The 19,016-nt window shown below is 40.0% G+C and overlaps 1 protein-coding gene and 1 non-coding gene across 8 annotated transcripts in view; both read right to left on the reverse strand.

The window, feature by feature from the left end:
* The window catches only part of htt (huntingtin), a 40,563-nt gene that overhangs the window by 16,481 nt on the left and 5,066 nt on the right, over positions 1-19,016 (reverse strand). For 3 of the 7 annotated variants that reach the window (XM_028017346.1, XM_028017348.1, XM_028017342.1), the window contains exons 8-40: positions 18,495-18,673; positions 18,214-18,418; positions 17,834-17,881; positions 17,550-17,627; positions 15,643-16,025; positions 13,438-13,564; positions 13,251-13,366; positions 13,063-13,174; positions 11,877-12,014; positions 10,758-10,916; positions 10,569-10,666; positions 10,353-10,492; positions 10,213-10,276; positions 10,005-10,105; positions 9,754-9,900; positions 9,546-9,666; positions 8,931-9,076; positions 8,646-8,830; positions 8,291-8,508; positions 7,373-7,499; positions 3,802-3,929; positions 3,594-3,704; positions 3,375-3,452; positions 2,792-3,015; positions 2,298-2,376; positions 2,026-2,187; positions 1,878-1,933; positions 1,648-1,796; positions 1,341-1,477; positions 1,135-1,251; positions 837-959; positions 397-656; positions 102-244 (exon numbers count right to left, since the gene is read on the reverse strand). In XM_028017346.1, the coding sequence (XP_027873147.1) occupies positions 102-244; positions 397-656; positions 837-959; positions 1,135-1,251; positions 1,341-1,477; positions 1,648-1,796; positions 1,878-1,933; positions 2,026-2,187; positions 2,298-2,376; positions 2,792-3,015; positions 3,375-3,452; positions 3,594-3,704; positions 3,802-3,929; positions 7,373-7,499; positions 8,291-8,508; positions 8,646-8,830; positions 8,931-9,076; positions 9,546-9,666; positions 9,754-9,900; positions 10,005-10,105; positions 10,213-10,276; positions 10,353-10,492; positions 10,569-10,666; positions 10,758-10,916; positions 11,877-12,014; positions 13,063-13,174; positions 13,251-13,366; positions 13,438-13,564; positions 15,643-16,025; positions 17,550-17,627; positions 17,834-17,881; positions 18,214-18,418; positions 18,495-18,673 (4,659 nt within the window). The remainder of the gene's footprint in view (positions 1-101; positions 245-396; positions 657-836; positions 960-1,134; positions 1,252-1,340; positions 1,478-1,647; positions 1,797-1,877; positions 1,934-2,025; positions 2,188-2,297; positions 2,377-2,791; positions 3,016-3,374; positions 3,453-3,593; positions 3,705-3,801; positions 3,930-7,372; positions 7,500-8,290; positions 8,509-8,645; positions 8,831-8,930; positions 9,077-9,545; positions 9,667-9,753; positions 9,901-10,004; positions 10,106-10,212; positions 10,277-10,352; positions 10,493-10,568; positions 10,667-10,757; positions 10,917-11,876; positions 12,015-13,062; positions 13,175-13,250; positions 13,367-13,437; positions 13,565-15,642; positions 16,026-17,549; positions 17,628-17,833; positions 17,882-18,213; positions 18,419-18,494; positions 18,674-19,016) is intronic. The other 4 variants (XM_028017343.1, XM_028017347.1, XM_028017349.1 and 1 more) reach the window with 3 other exon arrangements.
* LOC114145672 (small Cajal body-specific RNA 14) lies at positions 3,199-3,328 on the reverse strand. Its single transcript, XR_003595758.1, has one exon.

The raw sequence follows: 19,016 nt of genomic DNA on the forward strand, positions 1-19,016 counted from the left end.
GATTATGATGGATTGCCTTTCAAAAAACATTAATTATCAGAATGTAAATGAACAAACTCATTTAAATTTTTTATGTAATTTATTGCGACAAGCTTACTCACCGCTTTTAAAAATATGAATGAAACACATGAGCAACGTTCCCAGCTGCTGGCAGTAAAAGGTGTGCTGTTGCTCCGTAATGTCCACTTTGACCCGTCTGCTAGAAATATCGTCAAGTAACACTCCGACCAGCTGTAGCAGGAACCTAGAGGGACGAGGAATTTTTTTTAAAGTTAAAAAGCAAACCAAGAACAAACAGGTAGACAATTGAATTTAAAAAATGAAAGAAAATAACATGGTTTACTCATTATAAACAGTTTGCCATGTTGCTTTTAAGAAACTCAAGAGTTTACCCACCTTGCAAAGGTTTCTTCAGGTGGAGCCTTCTGTGCATCTTCGTTGGCTTCCTGGTCACAGCTGGCGTCAGTGGCGGGTGGGTCGCTGGGGGACGGGTTCTGCTGATGCAGGCGGCGTATTGTGTGGCAGGACAGGAGGTGTGGGGAGAGAGACAGCTCGTAGACCCGAGACAAGACGATGTCCTCAGTGGACTGGGACACGAGTACTCTGAGCACTGCCAGGATTCCAGACACCCACAGCTGGACTGTAGCGACAGATGCCTACAGAGGTGTGGACGTATTTTTATCATTTTCTAATCAACAGACGAACTGCAGATTTGTTATTGGAGCACAAGATGAGCGTTGGAAAGCAACGGCCAGGCCAGAGAGTGAGCCATTTTTTCAGAAATGTTTGTAGTTGCTTTCTGCACAACTAGACTACATTTGGCAATGTATTCTCACCATGGTGATAGGGACAGTGAACATGCTCTTCAGCAGCATGTCAACTGGTCTGAGAGAGGAGGGGGCCACCGTCTCAAACAAGGTGTTCAACACTCCTAACGCCTCTGGAGAGTCCAGCAGCATCTGTGACGTAAGAAAAACAGGACACAGAACATCAGGATGATTAATCTTGCCTTATTTAAGATTAAGGCAAGATGGTGCAGTACCATCAGGTATGCAGTACCATCAGGAATCTACATACCTGATGGTACTGCACAAGTCTGAGAAGCAAGAGATGAATATTCTGCTCAACAATTACCTGCTGCTTCGCAATCATAGGAAGAATAACATCTGCGATCTGCCTGGACAGTCTCTTCCATTTGTCCTCATTCTCTTTGTGACACTGCTGCAGAACGAGAATGAACATCTCCAACACCTGGAACAAAAGGCATGAAGGCACATTTAGGTATGAATACTAAAGAACCTAGGATAACGTTAGCCTGCTGTTGTTGCCTCTCTGCATACCTGATGGTACTGCACAAGTCTGAGAAGCATGGACACCACCACTTCCTTTTGAGTGTCCAGCTCTTTGCCTGCGTCTGCTTTGTTTGAGCCTCTCAGCACAAAAAGATCATAAACTATAGGCTGCAAGGCGGGAATGGCTGTAAAAAAACAAAACAAAACAAAACAAACACGCACACAACCTGATTACTCATTAGATTTCTGGAAGATTACTTTCAAAAATACACACTGAAAGAACAAAAAATTAAACCGTGCGGAAGAGATGTCAATAATTGTGGTACATGGCATGCTTTCTTGCGTGTCCTCTCACCGTGGGTGACCGCTTTCCTGCCGCTCGCCATGATGCCGTCGCACAGCTGGATGATCTTGGGGATGCTGATAATCTGCTTGGAGTGGTAACGTTCGTAAGACAGCAGCACCAGGAAGAAAAAGATGTTTGGGATGATGGCTTCAGAATCCCTGAGCAGGAAGAGCAACGGTTAGATCGGTTGACAGATTCTGAGTTTCAGAAGAGGAGAAGAAAAAAGAAAAGAGAAAAACCTGAACTGGCCCACTTCAATATATTCAAACTGCTTCAGGACAAAGCCTATGAAGACCTGAAACATAGGAAAAAAATGGTTGCATTACGGAAAACGATGATGGAAGTTGAAGATACAAGTATGAAAAAAAAAAAAAAACAGTTTTTAACCTGATCCGAGTCCAGCAGGCAGTAATTGACTCTGAGCTGCACAAGCTGGGCCAGCAGGTCCAGAACCTGTCTCTGCAGAGCCACAGAGGTACTGGTGGTGTACTGCTTCAAAGCTTTGATCACAAGGGGCTCAAACAGACGGATGTGGTTGTGAATAGCATTCTGAGAGAAAACAAGGTATTAAATTAATCTCAGGGCAAAAATAGCATGCATCAATATATGAAAAATCTTAAGCATGCTATCAGCCGTCAAAAAGAATAATTTAGGTGCACCTTGTCTCCTCTGTGACGTGTAGCATTGGCGATGTTGGATCTCAACTGATTGGATGCTTTTTGCATAACATCAAACCATCTAAACATAGAAGAGAACAAAAATAAGTGAACTTGGCAGATTTTATAGTAGAAACATTCATACAACTTGAACTTTTTCACATTTTGTTTCTACATTTCATGTGGTTTAGCAACACAAAGGAGAATATAATGCTAAAACATGACAAGCACTTATATTAAGCCTTTGTAGAATAACTTTTCCATGCAATTGCAGCTGCAAGTCTTTTAGCAGCTGCAATTTACTTTGGAGGGTTGTTTTTTCCCAGTGCAAATAAAAAATACGGAAAATAAAAATAACCACAACATAACTTGTAGCATGTAGTTACAATGTGACAAAATGTGAAAATGTAGCTCTGGCATTTAATGTCTATTCTTCTCTATGCAAACAAAAACAAATAATACGTGTCATACAATCGAAACGAGCAAGGCAACGTTACCCCGATGTATCTTGCTCCTGTTCAGCCTGCACCATGTTACGGAGGCTGGCATCAGCCAGAGCCTGGGTGAAGTGCGTGTACGGAGCCATGAAGCAGTAGTGGTAGAGGCCAGGGCGCAGGCTAGACGAGCCGAGGCGCAGAGCTTTGCCCTGGGAGCGGCTGGGTCCACTCAGCACACTTTCATACTGGGAAGCCAGGTTGGTCCCAAACAGCGTCTTCAACAGCTGCAGAGTAAATCCAAAACCTTTCAGAGCACAAATAAACTGAAAATCTGCAATATAACCAAAATATGAACATGATGTTTCACTTTAACCATCACCTTGACTTAAACAGTGACTTTTTTTTTTGCTTTTACCTACCTGACAAAGCAGCCAAATAAGGACTACATGAGTTAGTTCTTATAAAGCAGTGTATGGAACCATCGCACAGGGAGACCAATGCCTTTACAGGCCCTGTCGGCAGGAACCAGCCTTGCTCTGTGTGGAGGAGTACCGGATGAAGCACACCGCTCAGTGCCACAACCATGAGGACCTCCACACACAGTTACTGTGAGAGAACCACATCTAAACTTAAGATTACAAACCTGCTGCACACAAACAGTGGCCATGGTCGGTTCTCTGGAGAAACAGGACTTCAGGTAGCCCAGAATTTCCTCTACACACTATGGAAAAACAAAAAGACAGATTATTACTTTCTTTAACAAAATAATCATCTCATTCTCTGCCTGTTTCTAGTTAAAAGAAGCATAACATTAACTTTTTCAATCATTTATATAACTTTTAGAATAAAAGGCAGACTTGACCTTTCCGATGTCATGTAGTGTGGCCAGCTCCAGCAGCTGGGACAAAACATCCAAGGCAGCATGCAGAAAACCTCCAAACTTCTCCTGGCTACTGTAGAGATCCAACGTCACCTGGTAGGGAAAATATAAAACACAAACAATTTTAACAACTTTTGCAACCTAACAAGAAACGTGTAGAGCTCGGATAAAGCAGGACAAGAGGTCTGACCTTATAGTTGGCGTGTGTAGCTTTGAGGACATCGTAGAGCTTGAGATAGGGAGGCAGGTGGTAGAAGCTGCCCAGGGTGATGGATTTGTTCACAGCTGCTGAAGTGGTGCTGTCCGCCTGCCTGCCTGCTTTAAAATGACAATGCACAATTCATGGTCCGCACATCTTTCCCACAGTAAAATTCAAGGACTCTTCAAGCGTCTTCAAGGTAGGACTCCAAACTTTTAAAGCACCACACTTTGAATATAAAAATAATATAGAATACTTGAAAAAGACAGTTTCAATTCACTGTTTGATGACATTATTTATTACTGTTATTAATAATATATTGAGATAGTATTCTACATTCTCCAACCGGGAGAAATTAAATTAAACTAAATAATTTTTTTCATGTCTCTATAGCACCTGACCTGGTTCAAGAATGTTCTTCAAGAAAGATCTCTAAAAAATTCTCACCAAGTTTTCTGGAAATTAGCAAATAGAAATAATTTTGGAAATTCTAACTAACCTAAAACAATTAAAGTTTGGTCTGATTTACCTTCAAAAAGCGAGAAAAAAATGTGTAAGTGACTTTTTATTATCCTTAAATATCTGGTTTAAACTGTAAAAGTTAGGCCGTAATCAAACGTTAGACTGAGCGCAATTACAAAACTGTGCAGGTTGAATATAAAGTACTTTTAAAGGACTTCATGCAGAAATCAAGAGCTTTTAAAATCTTTTTTACCTTTTCTAAACCTTGAAAACTTTAGTTTTTTAAACATTCATTTATAAACTATGAACGTTATGCAGTGTTGTGTTCAAGACCACCTAACCCGAGACCAAGACAAGACCAAGACCAGAGTGTATCGAGACCGAGACAAGACCAAGACTTTTAGGGTCCGATACCAAGTCAAGACCAAGACCCAGGGAAGTCGAGACCGAGTCAAGACCAAGACCAGCACCAGTATGTGACAATAAAATGTGAAACATGATCAAAATCACTAAAATTGATCTAAAAGACCCACATTCACGTAAAAACACCTAGATATTTTACACAGAGAACTGGAATAAACATAAACATCTTTATTTAGTACTTCTATGTTGTAATCACAGAATTTCAAACAATCAAAGTCGATCAAAATAGTATTTTCTCTGCCTTTCATGAACAGTACATACATTTATGTTGTTTTTAAATGTGCTATTTCAAAACCATGTGCAAATATGTAAAACTGAAAAAATGCCAATCATTTCTCTCGTTTCTCTCTCGTATACAGATTATAGCTACATTATATAACTTTTCTTAAATAAATCTATATCTATCACTAAGTTGTGACAATATGTTATGAGACAGATAATTTGTTGAAAAAAAGATTGATCTCCTTCACTTCCTCCCTGAGCGACTACTGCCATCTGCAGAAATACAAACCCCATTGAAATACGTGCACAAAAACATGACTGACTTTTATCAGTTCTAAGACCCTTTTGCTGGATCAGATGGTTTGTTTTTGACCAAGCAGTGTATTTCTCCAGTTAGCACTGGGAACATGGAGAAAAGGCAGAGGAGCTCAATATTTTCACAGCTTGTCGGTCTCATAACATACTGACACAACATAGTGACATAAATATATAAAAAAAACTATATAACTTTTACAAAGATATTTTTTTGTTTTAACAAAGTTACATACTGCATCTTTAACTCTGCTGTTGAATGGATGTAGCAACTTATACATAACATACATAATAAAGAAATCTGACATTTAGAGGCCCAACTGCATGCGTTTCAAAAATAAAATTATACAACTGGAAGCAGTTTCATAATACGCCAAAGCTTTACCCTATCTTCAATGTCAGGAGCTATATCCAGCTCCTAAGGTCAATGTAACTTACATTGACCTTAGTTCATAATTATGAGACAGTGAATGAATTCATTCACTGTCTCATAATTGTTTTTCATGAGAAAGAAAAAATCTAACTTAGGAACAGGATGTTATTATATGTCCAGTCGACTCAGTCTCTCAAGGTTAACTGCATTTGCTTACTTCCCTTAATAATGTTAATTGTAGGACCAATGCAAGAAAATACAACTTATTTAAGGTTAAGCATATCAGGTTTGGCACATTAATAAATTATATATGATGGCTTTGGAGACATTGGGGTTACCCACCAGCACAAGCCAGCACATGCTGACAGAACCATTACGTTCTGTCATGGTTACGTTACAGAACGTAACCATTACGTTCTGTCATGGTTACGTTACAGAACGTAACCATTACGAACCATTACGTTCTGTCATGGTTACGTTACAGAACGTAACCATTACGAACCATTACGTTCTGTCATGGTTACTTATTGACAGAACCATTACGAACCATTATGTTCTGTCATGGTTACTTATTGACAGAACCATTACGAACCATTACGTTCTGTCATGGTGACTTATTGACAGAACCATTACGAACCATTGTTCTGTCATGGTTACGTACGTCACCTTATTATGGTTATTAAACATAGGTAGAGACTTCCACATCAGTCTTCTCCTTCATGAGAAGTATTGAACAAGAACCAAAATATATTACGATTATCTATTCAGACTTTTATTTTTGCTCTGCTTCCACCTATGTGCTGCAATCCACTCATGAAGCCGACAGAAATACGGAGACATGTTCAGGAAAGCTGTAATTGAAACAGCGTTGTCCATGCACAACACGAATCAACACTTCTTTAAATTAAATCAGTAATGTCCGACATGTTTTCACAAACACTACTAGGTGACAACTTGTGCATCAAGCTAGGTGGCAAATAGCGGATAAGAAAGGAGAACATTCACACTAAAAGATAAAGCATACATATATAACTTTAGCTAACTTAATATGTGTAGCTAATATTGAAATAAGAACTGTGTGATGGCCGGGTAGAATAATTTTGATACCGAGGAAATTGCTTACGTTAACTTGCTAGCTTTCCTAATATCACTTTTACACACAGCTTACCTTTCTTTGTGCTTTCTTTCAAGGTGTCGTCGATAAAAGTTGGACGTAGTCCCCACCGTCTCTGATAGTGAAGCACTGCAGAACTTACATTGCGCTGTATGCTTTTTTCTCAATGTTGCTTTACAAATGTATTGTTTGTGATTTAAATAGCCAAATTTTATAACCGATGATTTGGCCGACATCTTATCCCCTTCTCAGACAACCACTTGTAACTTTCAATCGAAGTGCTGCAGTCCGCGCTCAAGGTGAAAGGGGGTGGGGCGACAGCAGTTAAAAAAACAACAACATGCATTTACCAATGAGACGGGTTATTGCTTGGATTTGAATCAGGAGTGCATCCAATAAAAAGAAGGATCTTAAAGAAATTGATACTGATGATTTAGCGTTATTTTCACAGTTGTGGTCTTGACCGGTCTTGAAATAAAATACCGAGTCCTCAATGTCCGAGACCGAGACAAGACCGAGACCAAATGTGGTCGAGTCCGAGACAAGACCGAGACTATCAAAAAATGGTCTTAAGACCGGTCTCGAGACCAAGACCGTTTTCGAGTACTACAACACTGACGTTATGCATGTTGGAGGACAATGATTTGTGGATGGACCTGTGTTGATCTCATTGCTCTTCTTTGGGCTCATGGGCGCAGCGGTGGCCTCGGTCGTCTCCTTCTCCTTCCCTTTTCTGCGGATGGGACTGAGGGACGGTGTGTTGCTCAGAGAGGGGAGAGCAGCCTAGAAAAATAAAGATACAAAACAGAAAAAGGTTGTGTCTTCCTTGTTCCTAAAATCATTCCATTTTTCACATTTCTGAACAAACTTAGAGAATCCATGTTCAATGTAGGATAATAATATTTTATATTTTGGAAATAAAGACAGTTGGTCAGGATTTTTTTAAAAACTGAATTAGCCCTTTACTTCACTGCTGAATCAGAAGCAAACATAAGCATGTTGTTGTTTTGTGATTTGTCAAATATGCAGCAATAATATAAAAATATATGAAATTATTTAAAATCAAATTTCTAAACTCTTGTAAGAAAATCAAAAATTTTGAAATTTTGAAATGGAGAATTTGTCTGAACCTCTTGATCCGATTTGTTGTTTGGTCTGTAATATATTTAGTTCATTTCAAAATCTGTTTAAAAATCCCAATATTTGATTGGCATCTAAAAATAAAAACAACTTATTTCAAAAAACACTTGTCCAGGTTAACTCCATGATCCAAGAAGTATTTAGGGTGAAAAATGCAGTGAGATATCAATTATTTTTTCTTAGTACTCAAATGATCACATAGTTGGAAAAAATCTTAAGTTATAATATAACTCTAATCATTTTCTTTAGTGTTATTTTATTTCTTCATATTTTGTGCTAACATTTTATCCAAGTTAAATTTAGAATAAAACTCAAAACCCATACTTTTCAAAACTTTGCCTAGGAATTTTATAGAATACTGCTGGCAAAATGGGGCCATAATACAGTTTTGACAAAACTCAAACTTAATATAAGCTGTTTTTCGTCGGGCTTGCCTTAGCCGCTGGTCCTGGCGGCGTGTCGTCCAGAACGTGCGCACAGATGTTGAGAACCTTTAGCAGATGAGAAAACAGCTGTTCCACCATGGCCACCAGGGAGCGCTCTGACAGGGCTGTCCAGGGTTCCTCTGTTTTATTTGAGCCTGCACCAGTGTTCCCAGTGCTTCCTTCCTCCTCTCCAGCCCAGGGGTTGCGTAAGCATTTAGGAGCCACAGCTGAGAACAGTGATATCTATTAAGAACCAATACTTTTCTCTTTATTTCAAAAGATTAAGCAAAAAGTGGCATATGTTTTAATACTAAAAAGGACCAATTCTGCAAATCAAATGGAAAATTTAACATAAATTTCTCACATGCAAGCAGGTTCCCACAGAGCACAAGTGCATCTTGGTGTGCAGCAAGATCCAGAGGAAACCACGCAGAAGACAGCAAGGACAGCACCATGTTGGCCGGTCCCACGGTCAGCGCCTTCCGCTCAGAATCCAGCGCAGACGAGGAGGAGGCCAAAGAGGCTGGAGCGTTGCTGCTCTGAGACAAACTATAACAACAGGATTATCAAAATTTTGCTTAACAGTTTATTGATGAATGGAAAACAAAAACCATTAAGGGAGATTTTATTTTAACAAAGGTTCTCAAACCTGAGTGTCCTGCCTCTGCTGCGGTTGAGACTAGAACGAGAAGAAAAGTTGCTGCTAGAGCTAACGTAGCCACAGTGCCAGCCTGTACTCCAGGTACCAACAGGAAAATTTGATGCTAGAAGACACAAGGCCTCACAGCAGCCAAACTGCAGAGAAAGAAGGAGAATGTTTAAATACCTTACAGGGGTAGCAGTATGTATTTTCCAGGAACATAGTGCCATTTTACAGCACAATCAGGTAGCTGCTACTTTCAGTTGTAATAAAAACGCTATACATATATCTCATATATGACTTCAAAGAAATTTGACTTTGCAGTTTGACGTCTTGAAATTAGCCTCTGTCTATTTAAGAAGCTCCTGCCTTCAGCAAGTCATCACAGCAATGCTCCTCTATTATGCCATTTATGTTTGTAAAGGGCATAATGGAATGTTTCTTAACATGCATAAAAGAATCAAAGCAACACTCCAAATATGTTTCTGATGAGGGAATAACATTATAACATGATATAAAGCTAAAAAAAAGATTACAAATAACATCCCCCCCCCCTTTAAGAAAACACCATCAGAAACTTGCAACAGAGATAATAAATGACTGAGCATTTTTCTGAAAACTTACAGTTAGCGCTCTGGAGGTGGAAGATGTGAAAGCATGGGAGACTGCAGTAACAACTCTGGACAGGTTGTTTTCCAATGAGACATCGGACACAGAGTTAGAAAAGTTGTAGCCTCGATAAGTCCTTAAGGAAAGAGAAAAGTTTTCTCCCATTTACCTTGAAGCCAACTTCAACATACTTGACACTATCCTTCAGTTTCATGAACAATACCTTGTGATTGTACTGACTGTGAACTGGGACGGGGGTTGTGTCTCATGCATAAGTAGCTGCAGGTAGACTGAACTCTGGTCCCGGGCGATCGCCACCACTGGATCTACCTGGCCTTGGTCACAGTCGAAGAACAATCTCGGAATGAGTCTAGAAGGAAGAGGTGCAGGAGAAAAAAAATAGAGATTTGGGTTAAGATCTTGGATTATATAGTGGTGTGGTCTTGTTGTTCAAATACAAAAGAGCTAGCATACCTGCTAACAACTGAGGCTGCCACGTGTCGCACTCTTGGATCGTCGTCTCCCAACAGATAGATCACCACATCATTCAGGACTCTGTCCTGAATCCGTAATCGCTAAAGAAATTCCAACAAATTTAGGACCGCGACAAGTTTCTCAGAATAAAATCTCTCAATGATCCACCTTTACTTTCAAACAAAGAAAAGCCGAGGTGGCACCATACCCCAGTGAAGTGATGATCTCCTTTGTGCAAAGTTTCAGTTTTTCTCTCCAAGAAATTAATTAATCTAAAACAAGAAAGAAAAAAATGTACAATGGAAGCAAAGACACATGTCGGTAGCAGTCAAAAGGAACAAATCTCACCTGAAGTCTAACTCGGACAGAGTTTCCAGGAGCTCAGTGCGAACGAGCCAGTAGGAAGAATCCCGCAGAGCAAAAAGGTCTATCACCAGCTGCAACCCGAGTTCACTCAGCGTACTGCTGCACAGCGTCATGATGCAGTGCTGGAACGCACCACAAACACAGACTCAGTAACACAAACGGACACAAACCACTGACGCTCCTGCAGGCCCATCCTACCCTGACTGCAGCACACGCCATCTTGCAGGTGACCGAGGATTCGTCTTTTAAAGTTTTCTGGAGCAAAGGCACCAAATCCACCAGGGACAGAGGGTTACCTGAAGAGCAGAGTCCAGGAATAACATTCAGCCTCGTATCAGCTCAGCAGTAACTTAAACACAAAAAAAACAAAACAAAAAAGACACAAACCTGTTGTACTTTGCACACCGGCCAGCCAGGTGTGAATATTGTAACGTGTTTTGGTAAGCGCAGCTTGGATGATGGCTCCACAGAGGATGGCTGTGGCCCCTCTGATCTGGGGGTCTCCGTGTTCAATGAGGCCCAGAACATCACTAATATATTGCTGCTCTGCAATGGCACAGACCAAACAACTGTCAGACTACAGTTGGCAGAAAAATTATCAAAACTGTTTTCCCTACTCAACAGTTTTGATAATTATCACTAGGGCTGAATTGATTAATCCAATGAAATGTGATTAATCGATGATTGAAATAATCAGTAACTAATTTAGTAATTGTTTCATTGTTAATGCAATTATATAGGGTCAAGAAAAAATCATTTTCTGAAAGAAGAACACAATCGCAGCAGTAATTAAGCCAAAACTGTACATAAAATATATATATGTTGTAATAAAGATTAAAAAATCTTCTCTGTTAGCAGATACATTTTACCCAGAACTCCTCAAGTGGGATAGTTTTAGCTTCACTAAGTTATTCTGTAAAATATCACCTTTTGCTACCCAATCATTAATAAGTTCATCTAAAAATAAACAGAACAACACCAAACTGTACTGATGTTAAGTTGAGCAGAAAGGTCTGAGCTTTTCACATGTTGATTAAAGAAGCATTTTTTAATGATCTACCATTTTCTAAATGAATGCTACTTTGCTGCATTTTAGGCATTTTTCCTTATTTAAAAAGGAATGAAATCATTTATTTGCATCTTCTCTCTGTATCTAATATTTTATAAAAGAGGCTTAAATGAAAAATCTGCAGAATGTGCCAAATGTTTTATCCAATTAAATCACTAAAATAATTGATTGATTCATCAATATCTAAATCAATCGTTTCTTCTGTCTTTTGTTGTATGTTTTTTTTTTTTTACAGTTTCTATCAATACTTAAACTTTTGCTGGCAAAGTCTGAAACTCCTCTGGCCTTACATATACCTTCCCACCTGCATTAAACCAACATTACATGTATTCACCTGTTATGGGATTAGGACGACAGCCAACGTTCTTCAACAGATTATAATTTTTTTAACCCAAACACAATCAAAAGAGTTTTGACAACTGAATTTGCCGTCACACCTGCAACTGGGACGCCATCCAGTGGCTCCAGGTAGAGAGAATTAAAGAATGCTTCAGGATGCAGCGCTGCTGCAGTTCCTACGCAGCTGACCGCCAACGCCTTCACACTCACTCGAACCTCTTTATCAGGAATCAACCCTGAAGAAACAATAAACAAACACTTGTATGGCTAGACATAAATTGACAAATATTAAAACTCATTTATTCAACCTTTTGCAAGTTAAAAGCACAAAATTGGTTTCATTGAAATTTTATGCAATCCATAAACTACACACCATCTACCATCTACATTTTCTGTGAAACATTCATATTGTTTAGTTAATCATTTGTAAGTCATATTGTTACCACAATATTCTCTCTGGCAGTCCTATGTAAAATAAATTGTGTAAAGTTAGGATTCTTAATCCTCCAAAAATATAAAATCTCTTCTTTCCAGTCAACTCAGTTTTGTGTATCATCACAACGCAATGAAACCCACAAGGCTGAAACTGTAACATGACTATGTGTGAAAAGGCTTAGGAATAAGAGTATTTTAGAGCTGAAATGATTAATAGATTATGGAAATAACGCTCAACTAATTAAAAAAACAAACATTAATTATTAACTGAGTTAACTGTTAGCTGCATACGTTTTTTGAGTATACAGACTATAAAAAGCCCATTTGATGGAACAACAGCCACAGGGAAGTAACTAAGCCAAAACTGTGCAAGAAAATATATACATCTTGCATATATGAAAAAAAGAAGAAAAAAAAGTAAATGTTCTACCTAGAACACCTCAAATGGCATAATTTTAGCTTCATCTGATTCAAATTGTGTAAAGAACAAAATGTCCTATTAAGCACCTTTTTCTATCATCTAATGTATTTCTAATATTTTACAAAAAAGGCTTAAGCAGTTGAAAGAAATCTTTAGAATGGGCCCATTTGTTAAAATTCTCATTTTCCAAATAAATGATGGAATAATCGATTACTAAAATCATTAGTTGCATCCCCAACGTATTTTACTTTGATAGACCGGCGTCATAATAACTTTCATAATACTTTGATTTTTTTTTTTAAATCCTAGGTTTATGTTAATAAACTCTTAAAATATTAGAAAAGATAAAATTGTAGTCTAGTATCCAGCCTAATTTTGCAAATATATACATATTCAATTTCAAGCCGTTGCTTGAAGCAGCTGCTCACCATTCTTGTGTCCTGTGAGAAGAAAGGAAGCAGCAAGAAGTCGCACACAGTGAACCAGTGGCTCCGCCCCCTGGTCTGTGTAGTGTCCAATCGGACCCTTTATCCGTGACGGCTGCCAGAAATTTAACATGATCAGAAACAAATCGTGATTTTACTTCTTCAATCACTGACCACAGTCGTGGACGTACTTTATTATCAGGTTCGGGTTCAGCAGGCTCATCCTTGGGAATGAAGCGGTCCACGCTGCTGTCTGAACCCTGCCGATTGTGACCTCGGCCATCAAACAGATGAGGCTTACTCAGAGCTGGACACAAAAACATCTTGGTTAGGATGACAGAAACCTACACGGGTTTTCATATTCAGCTGCCTGCCTACCGAGGGCCGACTGCAAGAACGGCTCTGAGGGTTCTTCTTGGGAGGAAGATGCTGCTCCTTCATCTTCTTCATCCTGTAGTGTTCCTATCTGCATGCCGGAGTACTGGCTCTCGCTGCCATCCAGGACCTTAGTTTGACACACAAAACGTCTTCATGAGAGAATTAAAAGTTCAGTTCACAAGCAAAACTCCAACAAAAGCCCAAGTTTCTCCCAGTAGGAAAAACACCAGCATGCAAAAGAAACACGTCAAATTTCAAACTACTGAATCCAATTTGCTGAAAATAAGAAGGGTACATGAGAGAGAATCCAAACTTTGCATGAAACACGCATTTTGGAAAGGTCTACTCAATCATGCTTGAAAACACAATTTACAGCAAATCAAGTACATACAGTAGAAAGCAGGGAGCTGGTGATTTCACACAAATGCAGCTTCTATAATACAGGGAAAATCAAGCTCTTGCTTTTATTCTAACAGGAATAAGTTCTCATTAGAATATTTTAAGCTAAGCTTTATTTTTAAAAATGTTTGACCAGATGAAGGGACTTCAAACACATGTTGCTTTAATTTTGCTGTTCTCACTGGAGCAAAAGTCTTCAGCAGTATCTTCAAATAACAGAGAATCTGATCTAAGGATGAACAAAAAAAGGAAAAACAACTCTTCATGCTTCATCTTTTACAACTCACTGCAAGCCAGTCACATCCTTGGTCATAACCACAGTCTTTCAAAAGCATCTGCTTTTTGAGAGAGAATCGTTCAAAATTAGGGAAAAGTAAAGGAGGCATAAGCTACCGTCCATGACAACAAGAGGAAAAGATGCCATCACAACCCAGGAAATTGAGTGCAGGGGTAGAAACGAACAAGCCAACGAAAGAAGAACAAATGAGGGAAGCCAAAGATTTCAGAAACAAGCAGGCGCCTCTCTTTCTTTTCAAATCACCTGACCTTGTCACTAGTGCTAGAAGAGGAGGTGGCATAGAAAGAGGAAGAGGACGAGACAGATAGAGAAGACGACGAGGAGAAAGAAGCAGTGTAGACAGAGGAGATGCTGCCTGGCGCGTCGGGACCCTCGGTGGGAGTCGGCGAGAGCGGAGGTGGCTCGACTACCTGCTGCAGGGAGGGCCGCGACTGCGGCAAGGTGTGGACAAGGATAAAGAGGGGGGAAGGCAAAACCATTAGAGAGGACAAGAGTTGGTTTGGGGTCTTGTTGTTTTGCGGGAAGAAAATGTTGCTAACCAAAGACTTCAGTGATGACTGTACTAGAGGTGTTTTATGAGAAAACAGGCCTGAAAAGGAGAAAAATATTTCTGACAACTTGTTCCGGTTCTATTAAAATGTATTGTTTCTTAACCCTCACGCGGTCTCAGGTGGAGCACAGAAAATGTCATGGGCAGCTGGAAAGCGTGGGGGTTGTCCCGTCTGACTGTCAATTTCCAGAACTACACACATACAAAAAAAAAAGCTTGTAAAAGAGCACAAACGGTCAGTGTGACCCTGCCGGACCTCGCACAGAGTAAAAAACTTTTGTGGTCTTTTAAGACCACGGGAGGATTAAAGATGAACTTCATGGCTTTTTTCCAGGACTAAATCTTACATTGGTATTTACAGTTTGAACCATTTACTGAATTGCTGATTCCAGTCATTTACAGTTATGTAGCTAAAAAGTTACATTTTGATCTAGCCATTAGGGTTCCTAAACATTTGCTAAGTAAAAACTCTAGACTTTTCCAGACTGATCATCCCAAAGTTTTCTTCCACTTGACCATGGAGAGTCCCACATGGGGACTCTCCATGGCCTTTTGGCAAGCTGTTGTCAAGTTGATCTGACTTTTAATCAACAGCGGCGTTCTCACTGCCTCTCTCCCATAAAGCTGTGACTGGTGAAGAACAACATTTGTTGTCTGTCAGCCGCTGAAGCTTGTAGCTCCATCAGTGTAGTCAAAGGTGTCCTGCTGATGTCTCTCCTAGTCTCCATCTTGCTTATTTTAAATGTCATTGGTGAATATAATACCCAAATTCAGTTTTCTTTTCTTTACCAAAAATGGTTTCACAGGGAAATAGTAAGATTGTGATTTTACTGAGCTAAAAACAAAAGCAGCTTCCCTTACATGCCAGAGTTAATCAGTGTAACTGTAGTTTCCTGTAAACACAAACACACAGCAGATCCATAAGAAAAGCATTTTATAGCAACAGAGTTCTACTGACCAGTTCTGCTACATCCGAAGGTGTCACGGCCGAATCCGGTCCCTCTGTGGTCGTCTGAGAGGAGTCGCTTGGTGGGAGCGATCGATCATTAGTGCCCAGCGCCATCCCACCTTCGCCGAGCGGCCCCCCGCCTTCAGGGGTGGCATTTTCTGGTGTTGTGTAGTCGGCTGTCTCCGGGGTGACGTTGGCGCCGCTGGAACTTCGACTCAGCATTTCCTCCTCGTTTTCATTGGGTGACTCGGGAGTACCTGATGCGGATGTGCCGCCTCCGCCACCCTGCTCAGAGGAGGCGCTGAGGTCCACAGAGTCACCAGGCTGCAGCGTGTGCTGCGAAGAGCGCGGCTGCTCTGTGATGATGTCGACCTGAGCAGCAGACGAGCCGTCTGCCGAAAGAACACGGGAAGAAACTTTAAAAACAAAGGTCGTCTCAAAAACTTAGAAAGGAGAATTAACAGACTGTTATATAAAAAGATAAATAAATAAACACTGGAGCACGTGACGATATGTTCTTTGCACATTCTCAAGTTTCTTAACAAGTTTACATGAGGTCCCTCAACACAAAATCATAACATCATATTTTATTTAAAAATGTTCCACATGTTGCTTTGCTTTAGTTTGGGTGTACAGGGTTCTCCCAGAAAACTTGCTACACCCGGTGGTCGGGGAACCGGTCACCATGTTTTTGTATTAAAAGATGTTAAGTTGACAAGAAAAGTAAAAATATTACTGGATAATTATAAGTTACGGGAAAACATCGCCAGCGAAACGCTATTTAAACCCACAACTAGTCTTAAAAACAACTAATCCAAAAATACAATTAAAATGAATATCAATTATTTGCACTTCTGTTTAATCCAAATTAAGTCAGAGGCTCCATCAGGCCCCCTAGAGCTTCAGGGGCCCCATAAAGACTAATATTTTAACACAAACCACAGATACATAAATGTAACATTTGTTTATTGACATTATCAATGCTGCTAAATTTGATTTAATGGTTTCAGAATACATAAATTAAAATATTTTAAATTATTTAACATTTAAATTTAAGATGTTAAGGAGCTGGGAAGTTTACTTAGTAAAAGTTCAAAGAATAATCTTAACAGTTAGATTGTTTTGTTACCATAGCTACAATCTGATGCTGTGAGTTTAATCTTTGAGTTTGAGCTCTGTTTGTTCCCAAATACAAATTAGTAAACTGCATTTATAACTTATTGCTTTTTAGGTTGGCCAATTAATCTACTTCCCCTCCCTCTAACACAGGAGCTGTTAGAGGTGCTGATGTTTTTAGCAGGAAGAGGGGCCCCTAGGTCAAATTCTGCTCCAGGCCTCATACAGAGTAGGACCGGCCCTGCATGATGAGTCAAATGCGCTGCACTGCGCAGAAACAGAAACTGTTGTGGCTGCTCAAGTTTGTTGCTCGAGTTTTTCTGATCTCCGTGCGGCCGCGCGCATTAACTCTGTCTGACTAAGTGGACAAAGCATTTGATACGGTTTGATGCATCGTGTAACTGGAAAAATTATTCTAAAAATAATTTTAAAATAATATAAAACCAGCGTGAAGCATGACATTGAGACGAGCCCAAAAGCTCCGCAAGTGAAAAATTGTGGTGCGCATTTTGAATCCCATCCAAACTAACACTACGCATCCTCTGTAGTGGTGGTGGTAGTATCATGCTACGGGGATGCTTTTTATGACAGGGAAGATGGATGGACCCAAACATAGAAAATCCTGTAAGAAACGCTGTTAGAGGCCAAAAAGAGTTTAACTTAAACTTTCAATTAATTACATCAAGGTTTGTGTGAATTTCTGCAATGTATCTTATTTATGTTCCTAGAGCACAACCTTCTGTGTTTGCAGAATTTCATATTATACTTTTTTTTTTTTGCAGACAATGGAGATGTCTCACCTGTGAAGGCTCCAGCGTTGACTTCTGCTCTTTCGGGATCGTCCTCCAACCCATCCTCTTCTCCAGAAAGAATTTTACCTGGAAAGTTCAGATTTATTCTCAGGTAAAGAGTTTATGATGCATGCAGCAGGAAGATATGGTTGCATACTCTTTTTTTGGAAGAATCGAAACACGTATGGAAATCTACGGCCTTAAGATACTAAATTGAAGGTATGGTTGCCCAGGACCTCCATTAAACTAGAGCGTGTAAGTCGAGGTGAGCACAACATAAACAAACAAGTCACCTCTCTGTTTCCTGAGAAGAAGAGGACTGCAGGAAGACCCTCCCCCCGCTGCATAAGTCAGGAAAACAGCAAACAGAAACAAGATGTAAGAGAAAAAAGCAGCAAAAGCCGATGGAGTGTTGCAGGAAACAAAGATATTTATACATGGACAAAAGGAGTCGAGTTAAGGAGCAAAGACAATGACAAAAAGTTATACCAAAGCAGAAGTTGGAATGGAGAACAGATTGACTAGATCAGTGTGCATGAATGAACTAAAGGCCACCTGAGACAGCCAGTCAACTGGTGCGCTAAGTGCTAGTTGACTGAGTAAATATTTGAAGGCCCATATCGCTAAGCATTAGAGGGATGAACCATCTGTCCCAATAGATTGATGGGATTACCGATGAGCTCCAGGATGCTGCCCGAGCGTGCGCGGCTCTCCGTGTCCTGACGAAACACGGTGGCGTGAGGAATGCTGCCGGCCGTGATGAGCACGTGCAGAAGCTCCGGCGGGGGAGTCCTGAACATCTGCTGCAGGAGCTCCAGGGAGGCTGTGACCACGTTGTGATCCCAATGCTGCGTGTAGTGCAGCGTCAGTTCGTACACCTTCAGACACACAGAAATTATTCAGCTAAAGAGAATGAAAACACAAATACATACAAATAAACACGACTGATCTGACCTGTAGGAGTTGCTCAGGTGTTGGCTGGACATCGGCCTCCTTCCTCATCACTCCAAAGCTCCCTTTGAGGCTGCTGGTGTTGACTTGGTGTTGCAGCAGGGGCATCAGGTAGCGAAAAGTTAGCAGCACCCCCAAAATAAGATGACTAGGGTGTTCATCATCGACTGGAAGCAACAGGCCTAAAGGAGAAGACGTGGCAGATTATGTGTGAGTTAGCTTATTTTTTCAAGGAAAGCAGGGCTGCAACTAACGATTGTTTTAGTTATTGATTCATCTATCAATTATTCAGACAAAAATAATTGCAACATTCAGCAGATTTTTCATTTAAGTCATTTTTTATACATTGGAAATTTATTAAAAGATGCAAATAAGAAATTAAATTCCATTTTTAAATAAGAGAATAAACATTTCTTTACCTAAAATGCAATAACGTAGCACTCCCTAACATAACAAGTGTACACTTGATTATTTGTAGAAAAGAATGCTTCTGCAGATAACAAAAAATACTAACAACATATTGTT

Source organism: Xiphophorus couchianus, chromosome 5 (genome assembly GCF_001444195.1).
Source record: "Xiphophorus couchianus chromosome 5, X_couchianus-1.0, whole genome shotgun sequence".
Taxonomy (NCBI): Eukaryota; Metazoa; Chordata; class Actinopteri; order Cyprinodontiformes; family Poeciliidae; genus Xiphophorus; species Xiphophorus couchianus.